The sequence below is a fragment of the Syngnathus scovelli genome, chromosome 4 (assembly GCF_024217435.2).
Source record: "Syngnathus scovelli strain Florida chromosome 4, RoL_Ssco_1.2, whole genome shotgun sequence".
Classification (NCBI taxonomy): Eukaryota; Metazoa; Chordata; class Actinopteri; order Syngnathiformes; family Syngnathidae; genus Syngnathus; species Syngnathus scovelli.
Genome location: NC_090850.1, coordinates 5,373,950 through 5,401,232, shown reverse-complemented (window position 1 = coordinate 5,401,232; position 27,283 = coordinate 5,373,950). Strand labels below are relative to the sequence as shown.

At 46.0% G+C, this 27,283-nt stretch overlaps 1 protein-coding gene and 1 pseudogene across 2 annotated transcripts in view; one reads left to right on the top strand and one right to left on the bottom strand.

Annotated features, from left to right (window-relative positions):
- LOC125967792 (docking protein 4) overlaps window positions 1-21,976 on the top strand; it is a 173,939-nt gene extending 151,963 nt beyond the window's left edge. For both annotated transcript variants that reach the window (XM_049719168.2, XM_049719167.2), the window contains one exon: window positions 21,758-21,976. In XM_049719168.2, coding sequence (XP_049575125.1) covers window positions 21,758-21,900 — 143 coding nt within the window. In that variant the 3' untranslated portion in view covers window positions 21,901-21,976. The remainder of the gene's footprint in view (window positions 1-21,757) is intronic.
- A 2,721-nt stretch (window positions 21,977-24,697) lies between these two features.
- Window positions 24,698-26,621, bottom strand: LOC137840224 (uncharacterized; annotated as a pseudogene).
- Window positions 26,622-27,283: the final 662 nt, after the last annotated feature.

The window sequence follows — 27,283 nt, the reverse complement described above, 5'->3', positions numbered from 1 at the left end:
TTGTTTAATGGCGACCAGTACATGAGGCACAGCAGCAGATGAAACAACAACCCCAATTCTCCAGGTCAGAAGGTTTTATACTGTCCGGAAAAGGTGGGAAAGCGTCACCTGACCATTTGGTACCTATGTGTATTGGAGTCCCCACCCTGTTTGTGTGTGCACGTGCGTGCGTATGTGTGTGTGTGTGTGTGTGTCTGCCGTCTGGGCCCATGTGTATTGGAAGACCACGCAGCTCCATGTGCTGCATCTGTGCTCCTAACCGAGTAGTATGAACATGAAAAGTATATGAGTTTGTCTAACTTTACAAAATTTGCACATGTTGCTGTTTCTCCCACTTCAGTCCCCTTTGGACCTCGAAAGAGGTCAACAAAAAAGCAAAATCCGAGCCATATCATGTGAGAAACAAAGTATAAAGAAATAAAGGGAGCAGGAGCACAATTACCTAACACGAAGAGAATAAATGATATAGGGCGGGGCGGGAGTCATGAAAGGTGATACATGATAAAAATTTCATACAACGTCAGCAATAAATCGCCGCAAGGAGGAGGTCTTGCCTCAATTCTCCTGTTCAACTTGAGTGTGAGTGAAAAACCTGCAGCAAGATGTTACAATGCAGGAAAAGGCTCACACGGTCCCTCTCCCTTAGTCGACCAAAATGTTAGCAGCAGTATCAGTCCGAGACAACAATTGCTCATAGGAGTTCAGCTGTTGGGGGCTTGGCACGCCCACTTTTGGAGGGTGAGCACAATTCTCACCCCCTTTGCAGCTCTGCTCCGTCTGGAGGAACCTGAAAATGTCCGCTGTGCAGTCTCTGTCTTCAGTGGCTCAGGGTAGACTACCTGACCACCAAGGGTGAGAGGATTATTCTGCCTCTTTTTCATCTGGGCGTGGGGACGCTGCCGATGGCTGATCTGGATCACCACAGGAATCTTTCACAGAGGCACACACTTCAAAGGGTCCAGTCCACTTGGGCTCTGCCCACTTCCTCTTCAGGACTTTTAGTCAGACAGTTGGGGTTATCTGGACCTCTGTCTTTCCTTCCGGATCCGCAGTGGTTTGCTCAGCAAATCTGGAACCATAAAACTGGACAATTGTTCTGAGATGTGTGTGTGTGCTTGCCCCCATCTGGATCAGCAACTGGAAGGGTTGAAATTGGTCCGGGAAAACAGCACCCTTTCTGCAACTTTTGCACATTGTCTTTAAAAATTTTAAACCTTATCATCACTAAATTGTTACCACATTTTGTATTAATTCCACATTATTGTCTCTCATTCACTCCTTCCTTTCAAGATGCTTCTTCTGCTCCTCCCATCACTGTATGTTGAATTCTTAAGACTCCAAAAACAAGTACATTTGAAAAAAACATTGAATCTCACAAAATAATTCTACTCACTCAATTCTACTTCATTTGAAAGAAAAGAAAAAAAAGAATACACATTGAATCTCACAATATACAAATTGATTCTACTCACTCAATTTTATTCACTCACTCACCCCCTTTGACACATTCACTCAATGTGTCAATTATGTCATTAGGGATAAAAAGGGACTAGCAAAGTGTCCCAACACATCATCATGCTCATCACAGCTGGACTTGTTGATCCTGTCTTGTCCGGTCACAAGAAATGGGCCTTGTCCATTGAACCATTTTGTCGTCAATGGTCCCTCTGATTAATCATCAAATCATAGTCCAATTCCAATTTGTACTATACTTTCAGGTGAGAGGCATTTTATCCTGTATCGTGATCACGTCACCTCCACATCAAACGACCTTGGCCATTCATATTGCACGCACACACACGTACAAATTCACAGACACACAGGCGCCCATTCATTCACCTTTAGAGCTCAGCCCCCATCCCACAACAAGTAAATTTAGAATGTTAGTGAGCAGGCAAACATTGATTTACACTGGGCTGCAGTTTCGTTAGTGCCCATCCAATGTCATACACATATTCTCTGCCCATCATCATTTATTCTTCCATCATCCTTTCTTAGTCTCACTTGCTATCACACCTTCAGCATACACCCCTGGAGCGAGTACGCCACAACCCTGCGCGCAGCCACAGCACAGGATGGCCACCCCTGGGACGATCAATGCCGCCGGCCCCCACTCGCGCCAGCACAGCACAAGGCCACACGCAGAGCCCAGGCCCCCGCACCGCCATCAGTCTCCCCTGCCCGAACCGCAGACCAACTTCTCTCCATGGGAGCTATGCCTTTCCGCTTGGCTCTGCGCACTTGCACACACATAGTACACACACACATATAAGTGGATCCCCAATGAGCACACACGTAGAAGGAATCAGAATCAGCTTTATTGGCCAAGTTTGTGCATGCCAAACAAGGAATTTGACTCCGGTTGATCTCAGCCTCTGTACAACATTTAAGTGACTAACCAAATTCAAGTGACTAACAACATTTAAGTGGAAAGAACAGGATATTATTGCCCAGTGATGTCTCTGAGACCCTATGAGTGGTGTGAGTTCATCAGAGCGACAGCCTGGGGAAAGAAGCTGTGTCTGTGTCTGCTGGTTTTGGCGTACAGCGCTCTGTAACACCGTGCGGAGGGCAGTAGTTCGAACAGACTGTGACCTGGGTGAGAAGGGTCTGTAGAGATGGTACTTGTATGTTTCCTGGTCCTGGACAGGTACAAGTCTTGGACAGATGGGAGGTTGGTCCCGATTATCTTTGCCCCAGTCCTGATTGTCCGTTGCAGTCTGTGCTTGTCTTGTTTGGTGGCCGATACAAACCAGACAGTGATGGAGGTGCAGAAGATAGACTGGATGATGGCAGTGTAGAAAGTCTTCAGCAGCTCCTGTGGCAGTTTGAACTTCCTGAAGTGTCTCAGAAGGTGCAGCCGCTGTTGGGCCTTCTTCTATGTGGCCGGTCCATTTCAGGTGCCAAGAGATTGTGGATCGCAGGAACTTGACGGTGTCTGTGGAGGGAATAGCATTACTGAGGATAGTGAGGGGTGGAAGTGGTGAAGGGTCTTTCCTGAAGTCCACTGTCATCTCCACGGTCTTGAGCGGGTCAAGCTCCAGGTGGTTTGGGCTGCACCAGTGGACAGACACATCCTGTCTGTACGCAGTCTCGTCACCGTCCTGGAGCAGTCCGATGAGAGTGGTGTCGTCCCCATACTTCAGGAGCTTCACAGTGTGTCACCTGAGGAGCAATTGTTGGTGTAGAGAGAGAAGAGCAGTGGGGAGAGGACGCACCCCTGGGGGCGCCGATGCTGGTGGTCCAGGTGTCGGATGACATGGACCCCAGCTTCACATGCTGTCTCCTGTTGGTCAGGAAGCTGGTGATTCACTGACAGGTGGAGGCAGGCACCGCGAGCTGGACGAACTTCTGGTGGAGGATGTTGGGAGCCAAGCTGAAGTCCACAAACAGGATCCTGGTGTACGTCCCTGGGGTGTCGAGTTGGCGCAGGATGTAGTGCAGTCCCATGTTGACCGCATCGTCCACCAACCTGTTTGCTCGGTAGGCAAACTGCAGGGGGTCGAGCAGGGGGCCCGCGATGTCCTTCAGGTGGCCTCTCAAAGGACTTCATGACCACAGATGTCAGGGTGACAGGCCTATAATCATTCACACCTGTGATGGGGAGCTTCTTGGCCACCGGTACGATGGTGGAGCTTTTGAAGCACGAGGGCACCTCACACAGCTCAAGGGAACGGTTGAAGATCCATGCAAAGGTGGTTGCCAGTTGGTTAGCACAGACTTTCAAGCAGGAGGGAACACGCTGTCTGGGCCTAGTGCCTTCCTGACCTTTTGTCTCCGAAACATCTGACACATCTCCTCCTCGCGGATCTGAAGTGCGGGCGCGGCTTAAAAAAGAGAGAGAGTAGGTGTTAACAACGATAGAGGTGTGAACAGCGGGGTTGTGGGGGGCGGTGTGTATGTTGATTGTGATGCAGGAGGTCGTGTTGTGTGGGTGGACCATTAAAACCAGCAGTAAAACTTTTTTAGCTAGTTTGCAAGCCTTGGGTTCCCCACAGGACGGACGAGGGGGGGGGGGGTTCTTGAAGCTCGTGATGCTTTGCAGGCCTTTCCACACTGTTGAGGGATAAGGATTGGCAGAGAGGTGTCTCTCCAGCTTCTCCCCATTGCACCTCTTGGCATTCCTGATCTCTCGGTTCAGTGTGTTCTTGACCTGCCTGAACAGGTCCCGGTCCCCACTCGTGTAGGCCTCCTCCTTCGCTTTGCGTAGCATCCTGAGGTTTGGTGTAAACCACGATTTGTTGTTGTTGTACGTGCAGAAGCTCTCAGTCTGCACACACAAGTCCTCAGATAAAGCTGATGTATGATGTCACAGTATCGGTGAGTTCATGCAGATCTGAAGTTGCAGCTTCAAAAACACCCCAATCGGTGCAGTCAAAGCAGGCTTGGAGGTCTTCTTTTTTCTGCCTGTAGGTTGGGATCAGATAAACTAGACCAGGGGTGGGCAAACTTTTTGACTTGTGGGCCGAATTGGGTTCTAAATTTTGACCGGGGGGCCGAACCAGGAGCAGATGTATGTAGTGTTTGTGTGAAGTAATAAACGACCTGCATAAAAGGTTTTGGCCTTTAGTAGGCTGTAAAGCATGGATATTCAAAAAACGTTTTTTGAAAACAAATGGATTTATTAACAGCATTAAAAAAAAATCCCTAAAAAACTGCTATCAGTGATTCTCATAAAATACGACACTGTTATTATGAATAACAGTCTCCATCACTTCAGTGCCTGCAGGTCAGATTAACGAAATATGTTTATCTTATGAGATCACATCAAACGGCAAACATTCTGACCAAATATATCATCTTGAAGAATCGGTGAAAGCATACATCCAAATAAAGTAATCAAAACGGCAACACGGTGAGGGGTATCTGAAAATCAGAGCAGAGTTTTAACTCACAAACACCTGGTAACAGAGGTGAGGAAACGGGAAACACTTCCTTAAAGTAAGCCTTAAGAACTTTACAGGTTAAGATTAGTCACAAACAGGTGGTGCATCAATGTCCTTGAGCATCCTGCATTGTTTGAAAATGAGAATAGTCGCTAGTTTCAATCCCTGCTATTTGTACAGATCATATTCAAAATGGATTTTTTCACAACAAACTTGAAAGCCTCCCCTTCATTTTCAGTGGGAACAGTGTTGTTGGTCTCCCTTTTTTTGCTAGTGTGTCATAGTCTGGAGTAAAATTTGTTGTGGCAATTCTTAGGAGAGATTCGAGGTGTTGGTCCGTTTACCTAGATCTGTGACGGGTTGATGTTGATGTTCATGTGGCTGAGCGTCACGTCGCGTACGTCGAGCCATATTGGCCACTCTTTTTAAACACTCGGCACTCAGTGTCCACCTTGCTTTTCCTTGGGCGACTCATTTTAATGGAAGGATTCCAGGGGAAAGTTTGTGGGTGGCTTTAGCGTAAAACTGTATCCGAAAGCTCGGCGCGCAACTTACAAGAATGCTGTCGTCACAACCCACACTCTAAATTCGGCACTGATACAAATAGAGCACGAGTGCGCCATTTCCGTACTACTGAGTACGTACACGCACTTGTGAGTGTGCACCGAGCTTTCTGACACGGCTTCCGGTAGTAAATGCGCAGGCGAGTGGTTCCCCATCTACTGGGGAAACACAGTCATTGCAGGCAAAATGACAGAAAAAAAATGTTTAATAATACAATTTATTTAGGGTTGGCGGGCCGGATTAAACGGTCCCGTGGGCCCGATGTGGCCCGCGGGCCGTAGTTTGCCCATACCTGAACTAGACAGTGGTCCGAGAGTCGTAACACTGCACAGGGCACAGAGCGGTATGTGTCCTTTATTACGCAGTAGCAGTGCTCCAGTGTCTGTGCCCTTCTGGTGGGACACGTTATGTGGTGTCTGTATTTGGGGAGTTTGTATGTGAGGTTCGCTTAGTTAAAATCACCCAAAATAATGATCAGTGAGTTTGGTAGTTTTTTTTTTTCTCCATGTCTTTTACCTAGTCAGGCAGCAGCTGCATGGCTTCAATCGCACGTGCATGTGGTGGAAAGTAAACAGCCGCCATTACGATAGAGGAGAACTCACGTGGTGAATAAAACGGCCAGCAGTTTATGAAAAGTGTTTGTAGGAGAGTGCTGCAAGACTCTTTCAAGACATCAGTACATCAACCTTCATCAATATAGAAACATAGACCACCTCCCTTTGTTTTCCCCGTGTTCTCCGTGTTTCGATCGGCGCGTAGTAGCCGAAACCTAGTTAGCTCTATGGCGTGGTGGGGGGTGCGTCTGTTGAGCCACGTTTCAACGAGCACAGGGCGGCGGATCTGCTAACGTCCGGGTTCCTTGAAATGAGAAGCAGCAGTTTGTCCATCTTGTTCACCAGGGAGCGGACATTCGCCAGATGTATTGATGGGAGGGGAGCGTGGAACCCTCTCTGCCATAGCTTCATGAGGGCTCCAGCGCGCTTGCCACACCGCCGTCTTCATTTTATCTTGAAGAGCGCCGCCACTCCGGCTAAAATTTCCGTCAAACAGCCTGGATCAGTGAAAACCGGAGAGAAAGTACCAGGAGAAGACTGTGCGATGTCTAACAGTTCTTCTCTGGTAAAAGAGATCCGAGATGGGCAGCAGAAGACGCAAAAAACACATAAAATAACACAAAGTAGCAGAGAGCGAGTCACAGAGGTGGCCATCCGTGGTGCCATCTTATGACAACAAGGAAGACAACAAACTGACTTACGAAGTACACACACATTATGTACAAACATATAGGCAACAGAGCCAACGCCCTGCCACCGGCCCTCCCCCAACACAGGTAAGACAATACAAGACCAGGCCCCCTACTGTCTCCCCCACAATCAAAGTACAATATCAGTTCACCACACTTAAGGTGAACATTTCAGTACAACTCAATTCGCACAGGTCACACCCATTCAGCCACACAGACGACACTATTCAGCATAACAATTCACCCAGGCAATCTCAGGCATCGACGCCACGCACACACAAAGAGACAGAAAGAGAGGGAAAAAATAAAAGTTAAAACCATACATACATGCCGGGAAACTCGCAACGGCTAGAATTACACAAATAAATTCTCAAAGTTAAAACCATACATACATGCCGGGAAACTCGCAACAGCCAAAATTACACAAATAAATTCTGAAAGTCAAAACCATACATACCTGCTGGGAAACTCGCAACGGCCAAAATTACACAAATAAATTCTCAAATGCCTGGAAACTCGCAACGGCTAAAATGTCATAAAAAACAAATCACAGACACAATTTTCATTAAAAAAAAAAAAATGCTGGCTACTCACCTCAGTGTGCAATCATTACTTAAACAAAAGTAGGTAGGTGCATAAATTTGGGCACCCCAACAGAAAAGTCCTTCTTTTGCAGAAATAACAGCCTCTAAAATGCTTCCTATAGCTTCCAATGAGAGTGTGGATTCTGGTTGACGGTATTTTAACCATTGTTCTTTGCAAAACATCTTGAGTTACTGTTATTTAAGGTGGCCAGTTGCCAGTTGTTCTCCTCTTTGCATCTTCTCTGAAAAGTCGCAACATAGGAGCCTCAAAACAACTGACAAATGACCTGAAAACAAACATTGTTCAACGTCATAGTTTAGGGCACATGTGTCAAACTCACCACATCCAGCTGCACAGAAATACAGATCCCATAATGCAACGCTTCGGCTGCCTTGCTGCGCACTTCCCGCATCAATTCTAGCTATTATAAGATGTTACGAAGATAGCCATTAGCCGAAGATACCCCTCACGATGCTGAAGAGAAAAGTTGATTCTGAAAACAGAGCCTTTTATAACCGATGGTAGGCTGAGTATATGTTTACTGACATTGCCGGTAAACCCATGTGTCCCATTCGTGGAGCTAATGTGGCTGAAATTAAGGAATGTAATCTAAGATGGCACTTTGAGACAAAACCTAAGGATAACCTGAAAGACATGGATGCAGAGCAGAAGAAACAGAAAGCAGAAGAGTTAAAGAAATATCTGACATTCCAGCAGACGTTTTTTACCTGTGCAAAATCACAAAGTGAATCTGCTGTGAAAACAAGTTTTACTGTGGCAGAGGAGATCGCCAAATCAGCCCGTCCATTTACGGAGGGAGAATTTCTGAAGAGCTGCATGATCAAAGTGTTCGACGTCTTATGTCCAGACAAAAAGCAGATGCTGCCAAATATAAGCCTGAGTAGAAATACGGTTACTGATCGAATTTATGAGATTGCCACTGATTTAAGAGTACAGTTGAGTGAAAGAAGCAAAGACTTTATTGCCTACTCTCTTGCTGTGGATGAAAGTACTGACATGACTGATACTGCACAACTGGCCATCTTCATCCATGGAGTGGACTCCAATTTGCGCGTAACAGGAAGTAATGGACATTAAATCGATGCACGGTACAACGACTGGAAAATACATTTTTGAAAACGTATGTCAAAGTGTAACCGACATGAAACTGCCCAGGGACAACCTTACTGGACTTACAAATGAGGGAGCACCGGCTATGTGCAGTGAAAAAAGTGAACTACAATCAAACCTCGGTTTTCGAACATCCCGGTTCTCGAACACTCATAATTCGAACAAAAAATTCGAGATCTTTTTGCTTCGGTTGTCGAACAAAATTTGGAGCTCAAACCTCGCGAGATGAGCCTAATGGACCTGAGAAAACCCGACCACGCGGCCCGGATGCCGATTGACTCCATTTGTTATTGTATTTTCTTTACTTTGAGGATTGTATTAACCCCTAATCATGCCTCCAAAGAAAGCAAGTGGGAGCAGTAACGCCATCCTAAAACTCAAAGACGCTCTTAAAGCAATGCGACAGTGAGCGCCCGGCGCGCTACGGTTGCGCAATCGGACCAAATTAAACTCTCTGCGCACTGAGGTCCACTTAAATTTTGGAAAGTACATCAAGACTTTAAACATATTTTCTAAATTTCAGCGACGACTCTGTCACAATAATGCGACCAGCGTGGTGCAGTTGCGCGGTTGGCGGCGCGCTACGGTTGCACGTTCGGCGGTGCGCTGCAGTTGTGTGATCGGACAAAAATGCGCAACTGAAAAAATGCTTAAAAAAGGCGTTTTTTTTTTGGAGGGGGGAACGGATTAATTTTTTTTTCCATTATTTGTAATGGAAAAAAAAAACCCCTCCGCGAGTCGTCACCTTATCGTGGTGGAGGGGTTTGCGTGCCCCTATGATCCTAGGAGCCATGTTGTCGGGGGCTTCATGCCCCTGGTAGGGTCACCCATGGCAAACGGGTCCTAGGTGAGGGGTCAGACAAAGCACGGCTCACCCAAGCCCCTTATGATGAGTGATATAAATGGACTTAGTTTTCCCTCGCCCGGACGCGGGTCACCGGGGACTCCCTCTGGAGCCAGGCCTGGAGGCGGGGCTCGAAGGCGAGCGTCTGGTGGCCGGGCCTTCGCCCATGGGGCCCGGCCGGGCATAGCCCGAAATGGAAACGTGGGTCCCCCTTCCCATGGGCTCACCACCTGTGGGAGGGGCCGAAGGGGTCGGGTGCAATGTGAGCTGGGCGGCAGCCAAAGGCGGGGACCTTGGCAGTCTGATCCCCGGCTGCAGAAGCTGGCTCTTGGGACATGGAATGTCACCTCTCTGGCTGGAAAGGAGCCCGAGCTGGTGTGCGAGGCAGAAAGATTCCGACTAGATATAGTCGGACTAACCTCCACACACAGTTTGGGTTCCGGTACAAGCCCTCTCGAGAGGGGCTGGACTCTCTTCCACTCTGGAGTTGCCCACGGTGAGAGGCGACGAGCAGGTGTGGGTATACTTATTGCCCCCCGGCTGGGCGCCTGCACATTGGGGTTCACCCGGGTGAACGAGAGGGTAGCCTCCCTCCGCCTTCGGGTGGGGGGACGGGTCCTGACTGTTGTTTGTGTCTATGCACCAAACGGCAGCTCAGAGTACCCACCCTTCTTGGGGTCCCTGGAGGAAGTGCTGGAAAGCGCTCCTTCTGGGGACTCTATCGTTCTACTGGGTGACTTCAATGCTCACGTGGGCAATGACAGTGAGACCTGGAAGGGCGTGATTGGGAGGAACGGCCCCCCTGATCTGAACCCGAGCGGTGTTCTATTGTTGGACTTCTGTGCTCGACACGGATTTTCAATAATGAACACCATGTTCAAACATAAGGGTGTCCATGTGTGCACTTGGCACCAGGACACCCTAGGCCGCGGTTCGATGATCGACTTTGTAGTCGTGTCATCGGATTTGCGGCCGCATGTTTTGGACACTCGGGTGAAGAGAGGGGCGGAGCTGTCAACTGATCACCACCTGGTGGTGGGTTGGCTCCGATGGTGGGGGAAGATGCCGGTCCGACCTGGCAGACCCAAACGCTCTGTGAGGGTCTGCTGGGAACGTCTGGCAGAATCTCCTGTCAGGAAGAGCTTCAACTCCCACCTCCGGCAGAGCTTATCCCACGTCCCGGGGGAGGCGGGGGACATTGAGTCTGAGTGGACCATGTTCCGCGCCTCCATTGTTGAGGCGGCCGACCGGAGCTGTGGCCGTAAGGTCGTTGGTGCCTGTCGTGGCGGCAATCCCCGAACCCGCTGGTGGACACCGGCGGTAAGGGATGCCGTCAAGCTGAAGAAGGAGTCCTATCGGGCCGTTTTGGCCTGCGGGACTCCGGAGGCAGCTGACAGGTACCGGATGGCCAAGCGGAACGCGGCTTCAGCGGTTGCTGAGGCAAAAACCCGGGCGTGGGAGGAGTTCGGTGAGGCCATGGAGAATGACTTTCGGACGGCTTCGAGGAAATTCTGGTCCACCATCCGGCGTCTCAGGAGGGGGAAGCAGTGCAACGTCAACACTGTTTACAGTGGGGATGGCGTGCTGCTGACCTCGACTCGGGACGTCGTGAGTCGGTGGGGAGAATACTTCGAAGACCTCCTCAATTCCACTTACACGCCTTCCATTGAGGAAGCAGGGCCTGGAGACTCTGAGGCGGATTCTCCAATCTCTGGGGTCGAAGTCACTGAGGTAGTTAAAAAACTCCTCGGTGGCAAGGCCCCGGGGGTGGATGAGATCCGCCCAGAGTGCTTAAAGGCTCTGGATGTTGTGGGGCTGTCATGGCTGACACGCCTCTACAACGTTGCGTGGACATCGGGGACAGTGCCTCTGGATTGGCAGACTGGGGTGGTGGTTCCCCTCTTTAAGAAGGGGTACCGGAGGGTGTGTTCCAATTACAGGGGAATCACACTCCTCAGCCTCCCTGGTAAGGTCTATTCAGGGGTGCTGGAGAGGAGGGTCCGTCGGGAGGTCGAACCTCGGATTCAGGAGGAGCAGTGTGGCTTTCGTCCTGGCCGTGGAACAGTGGACCAGCTCTACACCCTCGGCAGGATCCTCGAGGGTGCATGGGAGTTCGCCCAACCAGTTCACATGTGTTTTGTGGACTTGGAGAAGGCGTTCGACCGTGTCCCTCGGGAGGTTCTGTGGAGGGTGCTTCGGGAGTACGGGGTGCCGAGCCAACTGATAAGGGCGGTTCGGTCCCTGTATCACCGATGCCAGAGTCTGGTCCGCATTTCCGGCAGTAAGTCGGATTCGTTCCCAGTGAGGGTTGGACTCCGCCAAGGCTGCCCTTTGTCACCGATTCTGTTCATAATTTTTATGGACAGAATTTCTAGGCGCAGCCGAGGCGTTGAGGGGGTCCGGTTTGGGGACCTCAGCATCGCGTCTCTGCTTTTTGCAGATGACGTGGTGCTGTTGGCTTCTTCAGGCCCTGATCTCCAGCTCTCGCTGGAACGGTTCGCAGCCGAGTGTGAAGCGGTCGGGATGAGGGTCAGCACCTCCAAATCCGAGTCCATGGTCCTCGATCGGAAAAGGGTGGAATGCCCTCTCCGGATCGGGGATGAGATCCTGCCCCAAGTGGAGGACTTCAAGTATCTTGGAATCTTGTTCACGAGTGAGGGGAGGATGGAGCGTGAGATCGACAGGAGGATCGGTGCAGCGTCGGCAGTAATGCGGACCCTGTACCGGTCCGTTGTGGTGAAGAGAGAGCTGAGCCAAAAGGCAAAGCTCTCAATTTACCGGTCGATTTACGCTCCTACCCTCACCTATGGTCACGAGCTATGGGTCGTGACCGAAAGAACGAGATCTCGGATACAAGCGGCCGAAATGAGTTTTCTCCGCAGGATGTCCGGGCTCTCCCTTAGAGATAGGGTGAGAAGCTCGGTCATCCGGGAGAGACTCGGAGTAGAGTCGCTACTCCTCCACGTTGAGAGGAGCCAGATGAGGTGGCTCGGGCATCTTATTAGGATGCCTCCTGGACGCCTCCCTGGGGAGGTGTTCCGGGCATGTCCCACCGGTAGGAGACCCCGGGGACGACCCAGGACGCGCTGGAGAGACTATGTCTCTCAGCTGGCCTGGGAACGCCTTGGGATCCCCCAGGATGAGCTGGATGAAGTGGCTGGGGAGAGGGGAGTCTGGGAGTCCCTCCTAAAGCTGCTGCCCCCGCGACCCGACCCCGGATAAGCGGAAGAAGATGGATGGATGGATGGATGGAAAAAAAACATTTAAAACTACAATATAGTGTTTCAAAATACAATAAAATACAATAAAGGTTCATAAAAGTCTCTTTTGGATATTGTAACTATATTTTCTCTACATCGCAGATTTTCACCTATCGCGGGTGGTCCTGTAACCAATTATCCGCAATAAACGAGGGATTATCGTATGTATATTTATGTTTTAAAGGGTGTAAATGTTTTAAACTCCCATTTTCCTTATCCCACAAGGAATGTGGCTCAGTGGTAGAGTGGTCTTCTCCCAACCCAGAGGTTGGGTTCGATCTTTTGAGACAGACAACCAGACATCACAATGTACCACCTCACACCATGCCTTGTCACTGTTCTATCACGCACAATAATCCCCAGGCAGTAAAATATCATCATCAGCTGGATGCTGCTGAACAAGCAACCATCAGTCAGCAGGGCCTAATAATTCCCAGACTGTGGAAAGTAACATCCTGTCATGGTCCTTTGTTTTGTTACTGACTGTCCAGTGTTTTTCCACTGACTGAGCCAAATGAATGGGCAGAGCCTCCCTTCACTTGTTTGGCATCCTCATCAGATGGCTATTTAAGTGCTGGGGAGATGGAAACTTTTAATTGACTTAAAATACACCTATGCCCTCTACAGGCCTACAATAAACACTGTTGGAAATTTCATAACAGTTTAAATTTCTAAATAATTTATATGCTGTTTCTACTTCGCGGATTTTGGGTTTTCACGGGTGGCTCTGGAACACATCTCCCGTGATAAACGAGGGATCACTGTATGGTATGTATGTACCGTAATTTCACGACCATTAGGCGCTTCGGGTGAAAAGGCGCAGTCTCAGTTATGTGTCATTACTGTATTTAACACACACATAAGGCTCACCTGATCATAAGGCACGGGTTTTATATATAATCCACGCCCACACTTCCCCCTTTAACATTCTCATGGTGTCCTCTTCTACATCTACCTCACAACAACTCACACACAGCGCGCACTGCAAATCAACGCCCACACTTCCCCCTTTAACGTTCTCATGGCGCTCTCTACTATGTCCGCCTTACAACAACACACACACAAGCATACAATTGTGCGTATTTAAAAATAGAGCGGGAGCAAAACTGAGTTTGGTTGTATTTTATTTAAGTATTGATTACAAAGTACTAACATTTTTCCAATCTTCAATAGGAAAAGTAGAAAGTGAGCGGCACCTTGCCCATGTTAGTGATGTGGCTGGGCTAGATGTGTTTGTCGGCGATGTGTTTGCTGCAGTAGGAGCAGAAGATGGCTAGCTTTTCATTATAAACCGCTGGAAGTTGCTGCGCTAACGTAGTCCTGGTCCAGATGGAAAAATGGCACAGTTTCATGAAACGAAAGCACAAAACGGAAGTCCAAGGAAATTCGAACATTTCCAAGGAGGTCTTCCTTGGAAATGTTCAATTTTCATTTCTTCTGCTAGTGTTACTGCTTTTAGTCGAATGGTGACTGTCGAAACGCTTCTCCCACTTGTTATTTCCTCGACGATCCACTGGTCGAGTCTTTCCTCCAACTCGGGCCACGTCCGCAGAAACTCAGCTGTATATATATATATATATATATATATATATATATATACACACACAAGTACATAACGCACAGTGTGTATGTATATATATATATATAATATACACATACACACTGTGCGTTATGTACTTGTGTACTTCGTGTACGTTATCACAGTTCATCAGCAAGCCAAACTCATGTATAAATTACTTGAGCCAGGATTTAGAGCATCTTGCTCCCTTTATTTCAGTGGTTCTTAACCGGGGGTGCTCACACCCCCTAGGGGTGCGAGAATGCTTCCTACTGGGTGCGAGGATACCCTGGGGGAAATTTACAATTTTTCGGGGATAATGGTCGGGTAACCGCAAAAAGTGAAAAATTCTGGAAATCAAGAAGTCATTGTGTTAATTGGCATTAGGGATAATGCTAATTAAGCCTTATAGCTGTAAAGTAAACCAATTATTATTATAATCATTATTTAGGGTTAGGGTTAGGGGTGCGAGAACTGGTTGGTGAATTGAATGTGGTGCGAACAAGGAAAAAGGTTAAGAACCACTACTTTATTTCCATTGTCAAACGCACCTCTTCCAATAAGGTGCCCCCGGCTTCCCGGTAACGGGTTTGTCTTAGCCGGGTTCGGAAATTCGTCCGTAATCTAACCACCCGAGTTAAATTAACTCCACCGGAGTCAACCTAATTTCTGTACGACGCCAATCCCTCTCAAGTCACCCGAAGCTCGAGCCGAGTAACTTAATTCGAGGCAAGACTTCGAAGTGACCGCATCGTATTGATGGCTCCCCGCTAATGTTTGAAGTTCTTATTATGTTACGGATATTTTTAGATGTCTTTGTTAAGACCTCAGGGATTCGTTTGTATAGCGCACCCAAGCACTAGTTTTGCCGAAGTAAATGTTGATATGGGTCCGTTCCACTTGGTCGCTCATGCAGCGAGCCGACCAACTTCTTTATTCGAAAGAGAATCGAATTAATAAAAGTGTGACAATAATAGCATTTAAGAAGAAAATTAATGCACTTTATTATTTATGTATTATTAATTCTAACTTCTTATACGTAGATCTAGCACTTAACCGTCGGAGTGCTTCACCCCACTTGATTGCTTTAAAAAGAGTAACAACTTTCTTAAACCGAATAAAAATGTCGTGCTCTATTTAGATTTGCCCAGTAATTAATTTGGAAGGCAAGTCTATTTTTCGATCGTGTCCCGTTTAACTTTTGACGCGGCCCGACAAATTTAGGAACTGGGCCGCGCCCGACGGACAATCGAAATACTTTTATCCTCCACCAACTCTAATAATCTATTTTAACCATCGTCGTTATTTTATTTAGAAGAAGTAAATTTTCAAACGAATTCACTTTTAACGAAATTCACTCTTCCCTTAAATATCTACGAAAGTTATTTAATTCTCTAACTTGTTCGGAGTTACTTTTTACGCGGCCCGTCAAAAGGGGAAACGGGCCTGCGCCCTTCAAATATTTAAATTACTTTCCGTTCTACACCAAACCAATAATCCGATTTAAACACTTCCGTTAATTTATTCAGACGAAGCAGACTTTCTAACGGATCGAAATTCACTCGTGGCTCAAATAACTACGGAAGTTATTCAATTCTCTAAAGTTGTCTTATGTTACTTTTATTTATTACGGTCCTATGTTATACCATAATACCCCGCACATTAATCAAATCGTCAAATCAACCCCAGACCATCGATTGCATATTTAGTACAAATCCGCGCACAACGGAGTAAGTAATATACAAAACACATTTATTGAAGAAACATGGAATAGAATTACAAATCTCAATTACTCCAGAAACCGAACAATTTCACTCACTGATACCCGTGTTAATAAAATCATTCAATCCCAGAACAATTCGATTGCAAAACACAGTTCATGAAAGAGGGAAAAGGTAGATACCAGCTGTGTGCTATTTTTGGTGGAAGCAAAGTCGAGTGATCAATTCGATCTTACTTTTAAAATCCAAATTAGAGAAACAGGCTGGCCTCGAGGGAGCCGGCGGCCCGATGACTATTCCCCACTCTCGCTAAAATACATAAGTCAAAGTCAAAGTCAGCTTTATTGTCAATTTCTCCACATGCCAAAGACAGACAAAGAAACCGAAATTTCATTCCCCCCTATCCCACGGTGACAAGACATGGCTCACAACAGACAAACAAGTAAACAAGTATAACAAAAGCGTGCTGAATAAATAATGAATAAATAACACAACAATAAATAAATAAATAAGAGGAGCAGAAAAAAAAGGAGCAAGTGCGCGTGCAGCAGACATTCCCGAAAATAGCGCAACAGTGCCGCACGCTACGCAGAAGGGGGTAGCGAGTTCAGGGCCCTAACAGCCTGGAGAAAGAAGCTGTTGGCGAGTCTGGTGGTGCGGGAGCGCAGGCTCCTGTACCTCTTCCCAGAGGGCAGAAGGTCAAACAAAGAGTGAGCCGGGTGACTCACATCTCTGGCAATCGAGGTTGCCTTGCGGGCGAGATGGGAGGTGTAAATGTCCTTCAGGGAGGGGAGGGAAGCACCAATAATCTTACCAGCCGTATTCACTATGCGCTGCAGGGCCTTCAAGTTCTGTTCAGTGCAGTTACCACCCCAGACAGCGATGCAACTGGTGAGGATGCTCTCAATGGTGCCACGGTAGAATGTAGACAGGACTGCCTGAGGAGCACATGCACGCCTGAGCTTCCGCAGGAAGTACAGGCGGCGCTGAGCTTTCTTTGCCAGTGACGAGGTGTTTGTGGACCAGGAGAGGTCCTCACTGATGTGCACCCCCAGGAACTTGGTGCAGCTCACCCTCTCCACCACAGCACCGTCGATGATCAGCGGCAGGTGTGTTGTGTGACCCTTCCGGAAGTCAACAATGATGTCCTTGGTCTTATTGACGTTCAGCAGGAGGTTGTTGTCTCTGCACCACGTGGTCAGAAGGTCAACTTCCAACCTGTACCGAGTCTCGTCGCCCTTCGTGATGAGACCCACCAGAGTCGTGTCGTCAGCAAACTTCACTATGCGGTTGTCGCTGTAGGTCGCAGTGCAGTCATGCGTCAGCAGGGTGAAGAGCAATGGACTGAGCACACAGCCCTGGGGGGCCCCCATGCTCAGCGTGATCCTGGCGGAGATTTTGTCGCCAACACGCACCACCTGAGGCCTCTGACAGAGGAAGTCCAGTATCCAGTTGCAGAGGGAGGTACTGAGACCCAGCTCGTCGAGTTTGCAGATGAGTCGCTGCGGCACAATGGTGTTGAAGGCAGAGCTGAAGTCCACAAACAGCAACCTCACATATGAGTCCTTTCTCTCCAGGTGGGTGAGGGCCTAGTAGAGGGCAGAGCAGATGGCATCCTCAGAGGACCGCTTGGCACGGTACGCAAACTGGAAAGGGTCAATGGTGGGGGGGAGAACGGACTTGATGTGCTCCATGACCAGCCGCTCAAAGCACTTCATGATGATGGGCGTCAGTGCCACAGGGCGGTAGTCATTGAAGCAGGACGGTGCAGGTTTCTTCGGCACAGGAACGATGGTGGCAGCCTTGAAACACGAGGGGACGATGGCCTGCTGCAGGGAAACGTTAAAGATGTCCGTGAAGACACCCGACAGCTCCCCAGCACAGTCCTTCAGCGCTCGACCCGGGATGTTGTCAGGGCCCGCCGCCTTACGGGTGTCAATAGCGGCAAGCGCCCTCCTCACACCGTCGGCAGAGAGGCGCAGGGGCTGCTCGTGTGTGGGGGGAGTGGACTTCAGCGGGCAAGTGCTGTTCTGGGCGTCGAAGCGAGCAAAGAAGCGGTTCAGATCGTTCAGCAGACGGACGTCGCCCTCACAGCTCCTCGGCGCGGGCTTGTAGTCCGTGATGGTCTAAATGCCCCGCCAAAGGCTACGTGCGTCCTTGCTGTCCTTGAAGTGGGTGGAGACCTTGCACGAGAACGCCTTCTTCGCTTCTTTGATGCCTCGAGACAGGTCGGCCCTCGCTGTCCTCAAGCCAGCCTCATCCCCCGCTCTAAAAGCCTTGTCCCTGGCCCTCAACAGTCTGAGGACAGCCCCCGTCAGCCACGGCTTCCAGTTCGCGCGAGTGATGACGGATTTCGAGCAAGTCACATCATCGATGCACTTCGTGATGTAAGAGGTAACAGAGTCAGTATACTCCTCTATGTCCGTCCAATCGTTGTAGGTGGCTGCCTGCTTAAACAAGTCCCAGTCAGTGGTGTCGAAGCAGTCACGAAGTGCATCGGAGGCACCCTCAGGCCACACTCGAACCTGCCTCCGAACCGGCCTGGATGCCTTTACCAATTGTCTGTATGCGGGCAAAAGCAAAACGGTGAGATGGTCAGAAAGCCCCAGATGGGGGAGGGGGGTGGCTTTGAAAGCTCCCTTTTGCGCCGAGTAGTCGGAAAGGGAACATGCTGGTGAAGCCTCGGGAAAACAGACTTCAGGTTGGCATGATTGAAGTCTCCAGCGAAGATGGTGAAACCGTCAGGGTGCGCTGTTTGCTGTTCACTGACAGCCTGGTACAGTTCACCAAGCGCCGCGATCCTGTCTCCTTCGATGTTGGAAGGCGGGATGTATACCGCGACTAGCAGAATCGCGGTAAATTCCCTCGGCGGATAAAAAGGACGGCACTTAATGATCACAAACTCCACAAGCGGCGAGCAGTGCTTACATACCACCACAGAGTCCCGGCACCATTCTTCTCGGAATGTAGACGCATATTCCACCTCCACGCAACTTTCCCCCTCGTACAATGGCACGGTCCGCCCGATAGCACGCTAGCCGCTCCAGATGCACTGCAGAGTCCGGAATGGTGTCACTCAACCAGGTCTCGGTGAACACGAGCACACAGCAGTTCCGCACCGTCCGGTTCGTAGACCTCAGCAGGCGAACGTAATCCATTTTGTTGTCCAGCGATCGAACATTCGCCAGAAGAATGGAGGGCACCGCCGGTCGCGCTGGGTTGGCCGGCAGCCTGGCCCGGACGCCTCCGCGCTTGCCCCTCTTCTGCCTCCTCGCACACCGTTTCCGACGGCTCCCAACCGGGGGAGGAATAGCGGGTGAGGTCGACGTTTCAGGACGTAGCAGTCCGAGCGCCTTTAATGTCGACGCTTCAAAGTCCAGAACGCCGCAAAACCCACTTCTGCCGATGTCAAGCAGAACCTGCCTGCTGTACTTGTAGCACGGACGAGACGAACACACAAGACTGTCGGACGAACACTCATTAGACGAACAAATCACCGTACTGACGGGACAGAGAGTGGCCGCTGCGTGTGCACGCGCCGCCATCTTGAATCCAACTAAAAGTAGTTTTCCCTCACCTATTTCTCCTGTAAAGTTGTCCAGTCCAATTTTTTGGAGTAAATCCAAGTTAATTTCAGACCAGCGATCCTGCGTCTCACACAAAGATCTCGGGACTCTGGAAAAAATCTTGAAACTCCTTCGGGCTCCTTCACGTATGAGCGCTCTTTGGGGGAAAAAGCCCTGAAGCTGCCCCTGCAGGACATTTTATAGACTTCTCTGTCCCCCCCCCCCCCTTTCTTTCTTCTATACCTTCCCTATAGGGTAAGACTGCCCAGTTTTCCCACGCCTATAGAATGAACTGGTCAGTTTTCCCACGCCTACTATAGGGTATGAGTGCCCAGTTTTTTTCCCACATCTGTCGCTGTCAGCAGCTGTTTCCGCCCTGACCACGCATTACTTTCCACCAAATGCACAGCTAGCCCCTGGTAAAACCTTTCACTTCCCCTTTTCTTCTCTTCCTGTTCCATGAAAATAACTTTTTAAAGTTACGCTTCAATTAACTCTGAAATAAAAATCCAAACCTTTGACCTATTTCCTTAAACAATTTATCTCACGCCACTATTCTCATAGAGACGGGTCTCTTGATCGAATTGACTAATAATATTGCTTTAAGCGGTTACAGAATACATTTTTAGCCAAGCAAAGAAATAAAAAAATAAAAATCACATTTGTGCTTCTCCAAACAATTTATGTCACGCCACTATTCTCATAATGACGGGTCTCTTGATCGAATTGACTAATAATATTGCTTTAAGCGGTTACAGAATACATTTTTAGCCAAGCAAAGAAATCAAAAAAATAAAAATCACATTTGTGCGTCCATGCGTGACTCACACTCTGACACCGTGTTCCTGTTTTATTTCTATTTTAACTTGCTTAGCTTATTCTGGCCCCTTTTTTGGTCTCATGTTTTGGTCTGGCGCCATCTTTTGGACAAATTTGGAATTTCAGCTCTGCCAATTTATTCCTGTGAACAATCCATATTCTACCATTTGCACCATCTCTACCCCCCATGTTACATGACACCATCCAGTGTAAAACACGAGTAAAACTGCAAATGAAACAACAAAAACACTTAGTTTCTTCTGCAGTATTCTTCTTATAAACAGTAATAAAGTTATCCAACAAAATGATTATAACTTGCAGCCATTGCTTCCGTGAGCATAAGGAGAGGAGAAACATTCGCCTGGATGGCGCAAGTAGTCCCAACATCTCAAACTCATTAGTAGTCAAGTTACTTTAACGAAAATGCGCACATTTTCCGGTACATTTCAAAATATATTTCTGATTCGCTTCCAAACGACAAATAACCACTTGTGTATGTTTCCTTACAAAGTCCGGCCCGCGGGCCAAACCCGGCCCCCAATCGGATTTCATACGGCCCGCAGCTTCGGTCTTATAATGTATTATTTATGGGCCGCCTGCATTGTCAAACTGATTAAAAAAAAAAAAAAATCATGAAACTTGAAACTGTAATTTCTCCTATTACCAAAAGGTGGCAGCACCACCCCTCTCCGCTGATTTCTGCCATGGTGACTGCAAAGAAAATGAGGAAAGTTGACATTGAGGGCCGTCGCTTTCAAGAGAAATTGGAATTACAATACTTCACTGAGAATCAAGGCAATTGTGTTTGTCTAATTTGTAAAGAGACGGTTGCCATGCTTAAGGATTTCAACCTAAAGAGACACGATCAGACTAAATATGCTAATACATACGACAAGCTAACAGGGAGTGACCGTGCTGATAAAGTGAATCAGCTCCAAGCTGAACTGGCATCACAAAAGCGATTATTCACGTGGTGCTGTGAGTCAAAAGTAAATATTACTAAAGCACGCTTCGAAGTGGCCATGTTAATACTGTTGATGGTATGAACCTGTAGACGTGACACAAACTATTACTTTCTGAAAGATATTGTAAATGACAAGAGCAAAATTCACTTGTTTTAAGTTTTAATAATAACAGACAACTTTGCATTACTATTAACTCCCGTTTAAAATGTTTATGAGGCAAAAATAATTTTATACTCATGTAAATTTAAGGTATTACATACAGTTTGTTCAATGTTATCTGACTCTTCAGATATAAATGAAAGGCAGAATTTGTGGTTTTAAAGTTGTTCACATCTGCCTGAGTGGCTTATGTTTGGTTCACCTACCTTTCTAACATCAACAAAACAATTCTGAGGGCAGAACACTGACTATATCAGTGTAGAACATTAAACGAAATCAAAACTGACTTTCATGTACTTTTAATCCTGCCCACACCATCATCTATTATCAGGGTTGAGACAGAGTGAGGAAAAACATTCTTGATGAATTCATAAAAGTTCATTACTACAAAAAGTGTTGCTCTTTGTGTATGTGTGTATTGTAAAGAGAAGAAAACTGTTTGTGCTTGATCTGCAGGCAATGCCTCGGAAGAGCTGCTCCTGTCAACTTTTCCTGCTGAACACTACTCTTCTCTGCCCATTGAAAACACACATACACAGTCCCAGCCTGATATAAACTCACATTACCAAAGATTACAGCTTACCTACCAAGTACAGTGACACATTCACAAACTGTTGTCATTATAAATGATCAAATCTGGTCAAACCATCAATAAATGTAGCTTTGACATTTGTATTTGTAGTCATCTCTTTTGAAGTTCTCATTTGGCTTTAGATAGAGTTATCACCGGCGGCTCGGTGGCGCACTGGGTAGCACGTCCGCCTAACAGTTAGGAGGGTGCGGGTTCGATTCCACCTTCGGCCCTCCCTGTGTGGAGTTTGCATGTTCTCTCCGGGCCCGCGTGGGTTTTCTCCGGGCACTACGGTTTCCTCCCACATTCCAAAAACATGCTTGGTAGGCTGATTGAAGACTCCAAATTGTCCCTAGGTGTGAGTGTGAGTGCGATTGGTTGTCTGTCTCTGTGTGCCCTGCGATTGGCTGGCAACCAGTTCAGGGTGTCCCCCGCCTACTGCCCGATGACGGCTGGGATAGGCTCCAGCACGCCCGCGACCCCCGTGGGGACTAAGTGGTTCAGAAAATGGATGGATGGATGATTTCTTTATTTAAATAAATAGGAGAATAAAGAAAATACACAAGAGTAAATACATACAACATCCACACAAGACTCCTATGAACCTGTATTGTAGTTTTATACAATTTATTGTTTTTTAAATAATTTTTGTATTTTTAGACACTTATGTAATTTTTTTAAAGTCAAACTGACTTGCAGAAACATTTATTTAAATAAATAAGAACATATGAGTAAATATATTGTTACAATATACACACAAGACGATTATGAATGAATTACATGGGAGCAAACGTGAAGCCTCTGCTGAACAGGAGACTATATAACAGCACAAACTTGTTTCTCTTGTGTATAGTGGCTTTTCTTTTGAATACTTTAATTTCTCAGTTCATAGAATTAAACTCCCAACAAACAAAGAAAATAATTTTTAAAAAATCAAAATAATTTAATTTAAGAAAATTCTTTTTTTTTTTCAAAAAAGGAATTACTCCCCCACCCACCCAATTCCTAAAAAGTGTGTTTCATTCATTCATTAAAAAAAAAACTTTCAGAAATTCACAATATTTACAGTAAAATGAGGTCAGTCACGGTATCCACTAAATCGAAATAGTATTGCCAAATTTTAATAAGGGTAAGGTCATATGTATGTTACTTTTTCTAAAGGCACCCAATTATTCATCTTTAATTACTATCTAGTTAAGGATAAAGGGGAATTAGCAATGCACTTTCTGGCGACAGCCAGTGCTATTTCCAAAATGTTTTATTGAAATTTGTTGAGTCTTCATCCAATTTATTGATGCTCCCCAGCAAGCAAAATTCTGAATCAATCGGCAATAAAATTTGAGGGATCTTAGTCAAGGCAACACACAAGTCGATCCAGAAATCTCTCACCTTTCCGCACGAAGGTATAGTGTAGGAAAGAACCCATATCAGCAGCACATTGGAAACATGTATGTATCAGATAGGATTCGGCTTACCTTTATGATCTTTTGCTGGAGTCAGATATAGCTGATTAAGAAGATTATGGTGGATAAGTCTATACGGTACAGTGTCCTGACATACTAGATCTTATCCTATTTGCTAGCACTTTAGAAATTAATTTGTAATCCAAATTCAGCAATGAAACAGAGCTACAAGAGGCACATTTTAGTGGTTGTATGGCTTTTTAAAAATATGACAGTATTATGGCTTTTTGGAAAAGGGTGTGGCTATTATGGTGGCCAGGCCTGAAGAGATTTACGTACTCATTTTTCATCGTAGTGGTAGCACCACCTACTGGCCACAGAAAATAAATGGTTTATAAGGTTGATCTCAAATGACGTCACGTTTGCTCATAAATATTCAGCAGATGTGAACATTCGGACAAACATTGTAATGGCCACTGCAGCTGCACGCATCATTTTGGAGGAGGACGATGTACCAGGAGAAAAATTCCAACACGGTTTTGTTGCCAAACATAGTGTGGAACAACTCAAACGTTGGCTGACATGCAGAGGCCTCAAAGGCAGCGGGAAGAAAGCCGTTTTGGTCGAAAGGTAAGCTTTATTTTGTGATAGTGCTCGCTCTCACTCCGGTTAGGTCGTGCTAGGTAACTTCATGTTGCTAACGTTCCTGAGAATTAATCAACAAACATAGTGTGGAACAACTTAAACATTCACTGACATGCAGAGACCTTAAATTCAGCTGAAAGAAAGCCGTTTTGGTCGATGGGTAAAATTTATTGGGTGATAGCTCTCACTCACGTGAGGTCTTGCAAGCGAACCAAACTAACCTCGTGATGCCAACTTTCATGAAAATAGAACATTTGGAAGTTACAACTTGTTTGTTATTATGCTATCAATAATATTATATATATTATTGTTATAATGACACAGCTAATGCAAGGGGGGAATATACATGACCTATACGATCCATCTTTGAAATTGTTATGATTGTTAGTGATTTTAAAAAATATACTGATCTATCCATTCTGTTTGCACAAATGCCAGCATGCGGTTTTACAGAGAGCATGGTGCCATTTTGTCATTTGGAGTCCCAAAGGAATGATTGTGAAACAAATTTTGTTCAACCAAGGTGTTTTTGATGCAATCGTGCCTGTTCTGAAAGACTTTCACTTTAACCATCTTTGCCCAGAATATGTTGAAATGAGACTTCCGAGAAATCAGAAAATTTTGACTTTGAAGTAAAAGTAAAATCTTGTCTACTGGAAACTCAAACAAGCTTGTGAATTTCAACTGTTGTATCTGTTTTTTTTTCCCAATGTGGTGAATATTTTGTGAATGAGCAATTGTTACAGGGTTTAAATGTTCAAGTTTATTTACAAGTATTTATGTAACAAGTGGTTCTTGAAAATTAACCAAGCAGCCAGCAACAAAAAACATTTGCGAAAAAAGTGGCTGCAGAGACAGGGGAATTATTTTACCGAGCAATCTAATTTTTTTTATTCTCTTGATGCATCTTTCTACATGTATTCTTACTCTTGCAATCCGTTTTGTGTAAATTTCTTCCTCTGATGTAAGCTTTTTTCTCCCATTCAAAAAGGGTGGAATGTTCAGGTGAACCCCCTTTTCTGCCAGAATTTCCCTTCTTGTGAAACCCCGATCAGCAAGAATAAGATCCCCCGCTTCGAGATTATCAAGAAAACCACTTTGCTTAACACTTTCAACATCAGAAATCGAACCTTCATAAGCATCAGACACAAACATAACCGATCCAGTGGGAGAAATGTCAATCAACGCTTTGTATTTCGCATGACATCTGTATGAGGAATAAAGATTACCCTGTTTCTCAAAATTAGAGGCTTGTTGTACAAAGAATTCAGTACAGTCAGTGATAGTTCTTATACCTTTGAATTTCCTAAAAGATGAAGGAAGGCTATTTTCTCTCGAGTAGCGAACATTGGTTTCTTCAATGTGGAAAACTAAAGATACAAAAACTGAATTCAGGTGGTGACTATTTTTGAGACTAAACTCACAGAAATCCCAAATCTATATGCCAAATCAGTATGAAGTAAGCCAGTTCTAAGTCTGATTAAGGTAAGAAATAGTTCATGAATGGGAGAAAGTTTTCTTTTCACTCCAGGCCTTTTTCTTGGAGAGTTATCTGACTTGAGACAGCATTTGTGATATACCAGATTATCTCTAGAGTGTCCAAGAAAATTCCAAATAGCCATGAACTGAAGCCAGGTCAAACCAGTGTATAGTTGATTTTTTTTTCTCCTCATGCTTGAAATCATCGACAGACACGTGTTTCCTCGGTGTAGCGACTTTTTCAATTTTTAACTTTGACAGTTCAGTTTTCAGAATCCTATTTTCCAGTTTCAGCCTGACATTTTCAATTTTTAACTTTGACAGTTCAGTTTTCAGAATCCTATTTTCCAGTTTCAACCCGACCAGTTCATCAGATGTGACAGGTTGAGACTTCTTTTCCACCATATTGCTGCTGTGCTGATTTTGCAGGACTTGGGGGACTGTGAGACCTGAAAAATACATGGGGGGAAAAAAACATAACTATTTTACCCTTCCAGCAAAAGGTACACATTTTTGGAGTAAGAATGCACGATTACATGTCAACCAACCTGACATTGATGAAAGCTCCAGAAGGGTTGTTGCAGCATCTCTGCGGTTGTGTCACCATTGGTTTGAAGGTCAGCTGTGTCTTCCCCTGTCGTTTGGCTGCCGGCGCTGCATGGGGTCATCTTTCTCCTCTTTTTCATTGATGCATCAGGGGTGTCTACATTTCTTTGGGTTGGTGCTTTCCTTTTGCGTGCCATCCGCTTTATCTATTAGCAAAACATTGGAAGACAATGATACATTCTAAAATAAAACTCATGTAACAAATAACTACAGTAAAAGAAAATAACACTGTAAGATGAAGCTGCTTGAGATGTACAATTTCTTCAAAAGGTTAACAGGAAAGTGTTTAATTTCATTGTAGTAGCAGTGGCTTCCATGGGTAAGATGAAGCTATTTGACATGCACAATTTCTTCAAAAGGTTAACAGAAAAGTGTTTAATTTCATTGTAGTAGCAGTGGCTTCCATGGGTAAGATGAAGCTATTTGATATGCACAATTTCTTCAAAAAGGAAACAGAAAAGTGTTTAATTTCATTGTAGTAGCAGTGGCTTCCATGGGTAAACACGTGTTGTGGTTAGCAATAGCATGCTTTGTACTGAGAAAGCAAACGATAAACTTACCTCCACAGATGTTGCAGTCGCTGGTATTGGATCGGGATTTTCAGATGTTGGACCATTTCCACCGACAAAATGCAGAGAGCATATACATGTGTCTTTGGTGACATTATGTACTGTAAATCCCTGCCGTTTACAAGCTTCTAACCAGCGAAAGCATTTCTCTCGGTTTTTCCACGGCTTTGGGAAAGATATTGAAGGAATGAGGTCGAAATACAAAAAGTCCTGCCTCGCTACAAAAACAGATATGCTCAAACCTCATTGAATAAAGTACATAAGCAGACAAGTATATTCACATATTAAATAAATAAATAAAAGAAACATTTTAAGCATATAATTATACCTACACACCAAATCAATAAAGAAGACATAACTAGACATTTTTGATAAGTGGTGATGAGAAAGGTTTTTATAACTTTATGATCTGATATATTTCTGAGGACTTTGAAATAACAAATGACTTTTGATATATTGCCTAAATAGCTTAATGACCCTTAAGGAACTGTGGAATGCATGCCTGATGTTTTTTCTCTGAATCATGGACACGGCCAGAGTCGTCTTGACCGTTCAGTACTTGATTGTATCTTATGTTTTGACTAATGCTAGACGCCAGTTTTCGATTACTACTGAACGCTCTGCACAGAGGGAAATAGTTTGCCTAACAAAGAAAAGATACGGTTGAATGAGGTACGACAGTGTATGTCCAAGATTGGAGAAGAATGTT